The sequence below is a fragment of the Syngnathus typhle genome, linkage group LG19 (genome assembly GCF_033458585.1).
Source record: "Syngnathus typhle isolate RoL2023-S1 ecotype Sweden linkage group LG19, RoL_Styp_1.0, whole genome shotgun sequence".
In the NCBI taxonomy this organism is placed as follows: Eukaryota; Metazoa; Chordata; class Actinopteri; order Syngnathiformes; family Syngnathidae; genus Syngnathus; species Syngnathus typhle.
Genome location: NC_083756.1, coordinates 6,077,342 through 6,084,235, shown reverse-complemented (window position 1 = coordinate 6,084,235; position 6,894 = coordinate 6,077,342). Strand labels below are relative to the sequence as shown.

General features: G+C 38.7%; 1 protein-coding gene and 1 non-coding gene across 2 annotated transcripts; one reads left to right on the top strand and one right to left on the bottom strand.

Moving 5' to 3' along the window:
* Positions 1-636: 636 nt before the first annotated feature.
* Positions 637-1,880, bottom strand: pomp (proteasome maturation protein). The gene is made up of 6 exons (XM_061265783.1): positions 1,790-1,880; positions 1,442-1,539; positions 1,271-1,331; positions 1,087-1,188; positions 914-1,007; positions 637-824 (listed from the first exon to the last, which is right to left on the bottom strand). Exons 1-6 carry the CDS (start codon positions 1,790-1,792, stop codon positions 757-759), a joined length of 426 nt encoding a protein of 141 aa, XP_061121767.1. The 5' UTR covers positions 1,793-1,880; the 3' UTR covers positions 637-756.
* A 176-nt stretch (positions 1,881-2,056) lies between these two features.
* On the top strand, positions 2,057-2,128 carry trnac-gca (transfer RNA cysteine (anticodon GCA)). Its single transcript has one exon. It is a non-coding gene; the product is annotated as a tRNA-Cys (tRNA).
* Positions 2,129-6,894: the final 4,766 nt, after the last annotated feature.

Genomic DNA, 6,894 nt, shown 5'->3' with positions numbered 1-6,894 from the left:
CTGTTTTCCGGATATCCGGCAGCTTCTAATCCCTCTTTGTGATGCAGTTACCCAGAATTCTCAATAATCCATTCCTCATTCTTCAAGTATAGTTTATATAGTTTACAATAGGACACTATAATTGAACTGTACCACAATTTAACTACTAAAACTGTATATTATAGAATACATTTAAAAAAAAAAAAAGGATTGTCACCAGTACTTAAACTTGTACTCTTGTTTTGGCATTTATAAAATGCTGCACCAAGCAATGTAGCCGGCTGGTCCGATGGCGGTGAGATTTCAATTGATTGCTACAGTGAGTTACAGAACCTCTACGTTTCTTCTCTCCCCTCCCTCACCGCCGACCTTGACTAGCCTTTTGGAAAATAATAAATAAAAAGTCACTGTAGCCTTGTTCTTACTATTTAAATTACATTGACGTTGCTTGTAATCCGTCCTCAGTGGCTGCACTTTGCAATTTTTTACTTTGTTATGTACACGCTATATAAAGATTGTATTGTATTTATTGAAGGGAAGCAGTTATACATTCGACTTGCGGAAATTAATTTATACAAACTCAAAATAAAAGTGTTGATTTATATGCCGCGAAACACATCCATTCCCAGAGTTGAATCAAAACAATAATAGCATGGGTATTTTTAGTGACATTTATTGAAACCGCAAACCTGTTTGGAATAATAGAAAAGCTATGCTAGTCACCTCAACAGTTTCATCAGATTAAAGAAACATACAATAACAAGAATCCGTCATCTTCTAAAACATCCCCAGCTTGCATTCCATCATCATGTGCGGCTCGCCCATCATTTCACTCTGTGTTGGGTCTGGGGGGGGGGGGGGGGGGGGGGGGGGGGGAAAGTATGGCTGGTTAGCAATGAATATGTGACTCGGTGAATGAGTGAGTGAACGTCACCATTGAGGATGTCCTCAAAGCCGATGGATTCATCAGTGCCTCTGAGGGTGTCCAGCGCCAAGTTGGAGCTCGGTAAGAACGGCAGACGCTGGATCTGGAGCAAGAGATCAATCAAAAGGCAACATTGGAAATAAGGAAGCCACAACAGGTGCAATGGAACATCTCAACGTTACCTGTCTCGCTGCCCTATACTCCATCTGCAGCTTAAGCGGACCATGAAGACCTTGGATGTTTCGAAGGGTTGAGAAATTCATCTTGTCCTGGTTCAACTGGAACTGTTTGACACAAACACATCATAGGCCACTAGAAAATCAAATCAACACAATCCCGCATTCGTAGTTATTCAAATCGACTTACATTTCTTTCCGACAGCTCCAATGCATGGGCAGGGACGATCTCATTCTTCACATTGTTGAAACTAATCAGTAAATGACAACATATACAGAATACGTATTATACGTCTGATTTCAATCAATTCACATTATCTAATAAAACCACTGGTTGAGTATTTACTGCATATTTACTCACCCATGGCGAAGTGTATCGTGAACGCCATATGCCCCCGGTGGACACAAACCAGTCGCCGGTACGCTGGCGGTCAATTGAGACTGGAAACCTCGAGAATTCTGATATTCATGCCATATATTTGTCAGTATGTTATGGAAAAAGCCGTACACAAATATTTAAATGTTATGGGAAGCATTGTGTATTTTAAACGCTAGCTAATGAGCACTAGCTGCAATGACTAATCACATTCACAATTGGGGCGATTATAGCTACAGGAGACCCCACATATCATAAATGTTAAAACATAAATAGTATTAGTATTTGTATTTTCACTTTACATTAACGACAACAAAAACAAAATTGACGTACCATTTCAACTGCGACTTGCGCTTTAGATTGAATACATGGAAATGCGTCGCATTTTCATGACGCCATAACCGGTATACGTCACGGATGATGCGTCAAGCTATTTTTCTAACGTTTCTCGAATATTAGCACCAGATTTACCAGATTTTTTTTCCATCATTATTTTTGTAATCGCTGAGGATTATTTGGTGGTTTATTACAGTAAAAAATAATTTCGACAACGAATATCTTTTCTTTAAATAAATAACACTGTCTTCCAGTTATCGGCACGGGGGTATAGCTCAGTGGTAGAGCATTTGACTGCAGATCAAGAGGTCCCCGGTTCAAATCCGGGTGCCCCCTCATTTTGTATTTTTCAAAGTAGCAGAGGACACAGCCCAACTTTATACGTGTACACATTAAAATAAGTAGCTCTTAAATAAAAGAGGCGTCACAAAACTGTGTTTTTGTGCTTTTTAAAGCGCATCAACAATGGCATTCATCAGCAGGGGGCAGCATAAAGCTACAATTTACTTGTTCCACATTTATATGAAAGTCTAATTTCCCAAAAGAATAAATAATCTATATATCCAGGTATTTCATCTCATAATTCTGCACACAACGGAAAAGTAAGAATTAAGAAATCACATGTAGGCTATTTTTCACGACCTTTGCCACCAAGGTTCGAATTGAGCACCTGTGCTTAAATCAATTACCTGAACATGATCTGGTTTGGCACACGCATCCCTAAATAAGGACCCATAGTGCACGAATGTTAGAGCACAAACCAAAAAGATACTCAATTGCGTTGTTTTTGTTTTCATTGTTGTTATTGTTGTTTTTGCAGCCATGCATCAGCTGGACATCTAAAGCCAAACTAGGTCACCCATGTGAAGCCAAAAATACAGGCAATCATTTACAGCATTCCAAATTCCATGTACATTGTTACACACGGTATGTACACACATTAACGCTGACGTCAGCTTGCCAAGTTTCATAATGACGAGAGGCGCGCACACAACAAAACCACTCATGGACATTGAAGATCCAGTCACGCATGGACACACAATTTCCCCCTGCAATCTCAGCTCATTGGCTCAAAGAGTGCCAAGTGAATTTATGATGAAAAGCCAAAGTCGAGGTGGCGGGGTATTCACAAACCTAAAGCTATGAGCTGCCTGAGGAAATCAGGTCAGAAGAGTCACTGACCTCTTTTGAATCTCTTAATACGCTGCTGCTTTATCATGGTGGTCCCGGAGGTGTGGAACTCGGCACGATGCCGTCTGCAGGTTGCTCTGCAATATTGTGTGTACACGTGTGCAGATCATAACATATTTGAGAGTAACACCCAGCATTTTTCTGTCAATCTTCTTTTCCCTCATGTTATGTGATGATTAGAGTGGCCTGAGTCCAGACTGAAGCTTTGAATTACAGCCAGCGGCATCCATTATGTCATCACCTAGTTTTGCATTTTTCACATTTAAAAGGACAAAAAATGAATTTAACATAGTCAAATATGCTCAGGTAAAATGAGAGCATCGAAGAAGAAAATGTCTAAAAAAGAAAAAAAAGCGTAACTTCATCCAGTGACCAAGAAAAGGAAGGCAGCCATGTGCTTTTTTATGATGACATTATAAAAATGAAAACAATCCAGCATGCATTTTTTTTTTTTTTCGACATTGAATCAGACAGTTTATCAGGAGCATTTAATTCCCCGAAATATCAAAAGGTTGTAGGTATTCTTCTGCAAATGAGAAAGTGGCTGTGACCAGCAGGGTCACCATGTGACATTTGGAGACTTCTCATCTTTTTATGATCAGCTGATTTCATGCTCACAAATATTATTTGTAAGTACATCAAACGCAATCACCTCTCGTACTATTAATCGAATATATGGATCAAATCGCAGCATGCAACTAGAATAGCTCCTAATCACAGCCTGATGATGTTTTAATATTCACATCAGGAGTCCAGTGAAAGAATGTCAGCAATCAGGAGAAGCTTTCGTATTGAATTTTAACCATAGGTGGAGATTATACGCAGATATTTATAGACACAGTGAAGAAGTCTTTAAGGGTTATTACTTGAATTTGAATTTTGAACGGTCTGATTTCCTCTCGCATGGCCATTGGTGGCTGCTGTGTACTTTTTGTCATATTTCCTCTTCCCATTTTTGGATATCATTCACTCTTGCTTTCAACATACGTCCATTATTTTTAGCAGCCTGAGTCATGACTTCCTTCTTTTGGATTAACACGTTTGCTCAAAACTGGAGGAGGTTTGAGGAATGAAATAGCAGAAATAGCTGATTTGGTTGTCTGAAATTTTATCCTCATCTGGAATTCAGCTACTGTGTGAATAACATTAAGAAAAAAATCATCACAATATGTCCACTAATACATACACCACAATATATTTTTTTCAGAGCTCAGCAGTTTTGCACTTACGCTGACACGCATATGTGCATTGCACACAAACTGCTGATGTCGTCAAGTTCTGCAAATGGCATTAGAATGTCCATCATACATACAATACTGTAATCTCTAAACTGTCACACGATAATGCAACCATAAAAAAAATGGAGGACAAAGAAAATATGTATATTATTGTGGCTTAATGGATAAAGACCACACATTGTTTTCATGCATGCCGCAATCATATAGTATGGAGTCCCAAATGCAGTTTCTCGCAAATGATAATAAATTTACGATGGTGGATGAATGGAGATAAAAGAGAGGGGGTGGGGGGTACATTTTCTTTATGCAAGAATTTAGTGGAGATGAATTATGAGGTTAACCAGATGGCCGGATTCACATCCGGTCTATTAATCCAATGCTCTGCTTCAATCTGCCTTTTATGTTTGATTGTTCATGAATGCATTCATAATTTCATAAATTTCTTGCTCATTAAGTCTCTTTAACAAACAGCTCAATATGGCATCTATGTAAAATTAGATGTTAACAGTAATACTATTGGCACAAAATATTCCAAACATATTCCCAAGCGCCCCACAAGAGAATCTCAAATCTTGCAAAATGCAAAATAGTTTGCTTTCATGTATTCTCTTGGCAATTAATTCCTCTAAATAAATCAATAACTAAAAAAGATCTAAACATATGAGTATCTGTATTGATGTGCTTTACATAATCGGGGAATGAGCAATTATCGGTTTAATAAAGCAGATCATCTCTTTTTTTTTTTGTGTCATCTAATGGCACTCCAAGGTTGTTATTGTTGTGAAAGCTTCTTCAACAGCAGCTATACGTCCCAGTGGGAGATCTGCCAGTCGGGCTGATACAATTAATTAAAGTGGTTGGAGGCTGCTTTTTGTCATAAAATCCACCCGCACCATAGCGAAGGACACTTTTTGAGGTCATTTCTGTTAAATGGTCCAAGATAGGCTCGGTTGTTTGCTGTAAAAGGAGGTGGAAAAAATTATACAGTCAGTCAACCATAACGTGAAGAACATTGAGAAATGCCAAGTCTGATGGAGGACCTATCAGAAAAAAAATGACTGCTATTTAGAAAATTTCAGAAAAGGGTGACGCATATTATTATTTCCTTGACTTGACATTTCTACAAAATGATTCACGTTCCATATTCAGTGCCTGTTCCATTGAATGCCATTTTCAAAAATGATTTATTAAGTGTCGGAAATGCCAGGCGCTGTTCTCGCCATATTTTCCATGAGTGGGTGAAAAAAGCTAAAAAAAAATATTATATGTATATATGATCGTGCCTAATGAAATGAACTATGTGTACCATTCTGTCCACTACTCAACCAAAATCCGTCAGACACGTCGGCTTGCCGTGCAAGAGGTCATCTGATCTCTGCAGGTAGATTTGGACTCATTATTCCACATCCTGACACACACACATTTAGTACACACTTCAACACAATGCCTTAACAGCAGGAGCAAGCGAGCATAACCTCTGAGCATAAATTGTCTCATTACCGTACTTTCCCATCTGAGCCAACACGAACGGACGTCGGTCGTTGTTATCCGCGGGTCACTGGGTTGTGGCCTCACATGGGAACTGTGACGGCCCAAAAGAAGCCTGATGGGATTTAAAATAACTACAGGATTCTGTTGGTGACTCTTTGGCTGGAAAGAGGTTTGAGCGTTTGCAGAGCAGCAATAAAAAAAGATGCGCTTCTAAATCCGCCGACTCAAATCGAAACGAACGTATGAAAGACCAAACGTGTCGCTTTAAGGATTATGCTCCCCTACGCAAAAGTGACGTCTGTTTTATGACTTGTTTGTCCAATAAAGCTGAAATATAAAATAAACGACTCCATCTTGCCACAATGTGAATATTCCACCATAAAAGGGCAAGAAAAAAAAGTGATCCTATATTACAGAAGTTCAAATCCCAACAGAAGAAAAAAAACAGACATAAACTGTAGTAAAAAAAAACAAATCGAGCAAATTCCACTCTAATCACATTCGTCACATCCAAGGAGCTTGTTTATAAAATGTTTCCATGATCTGCCTCACTTCGCTTTCATTCCTTGAGCGATTTTATGTTAAGCTATTTCAAAAAGCCTGGCTAAAACCTCGAAGGCAAGCCAACTGTATTGAAGATAACAGAAGCGTATCTGTCTTATGATTTAAGACGGCAATATGCTGACCTGCATCCATGTACAAATTTGCATTTATAACCCTTTCTATTTCTTCATTTATCTCTGCGCCGTTGTGATTGATGTTTTTAATAAAAACGTGTGTCCTGAGGGTGAAAACTAAAAAAATCTCAAATCAGAGGCAGGCATATCTATAACCCGGTACGTAAACCTTTTCTCACGCCCTGAACTTAAATGACTTTCTTTCAAACGGCGTCCTATTTCCCAGAAAATGTTTTGTAAACGGGTGAGTAAGACATTATGCTTAGTTAAGTTCCTGCCTTTGTGTCTGGGTGTGCTTTTAATTGTGCAACAAAACGGTGTCGTTTCAGAGAGCAACTCGGGTCAAGTGTGGGTTGACCCGCCGGAGGAAAAGGCAAGGTAAATAATTAGCTTTTATAGACTCTGCTACAACATGGCCGCCTAAAATGTGGCTTGTTATGTTACTACAGGATCATTTATAATGGCCCAATGTGAATAAAATAAAATAAAATAAAATAAAATAAAA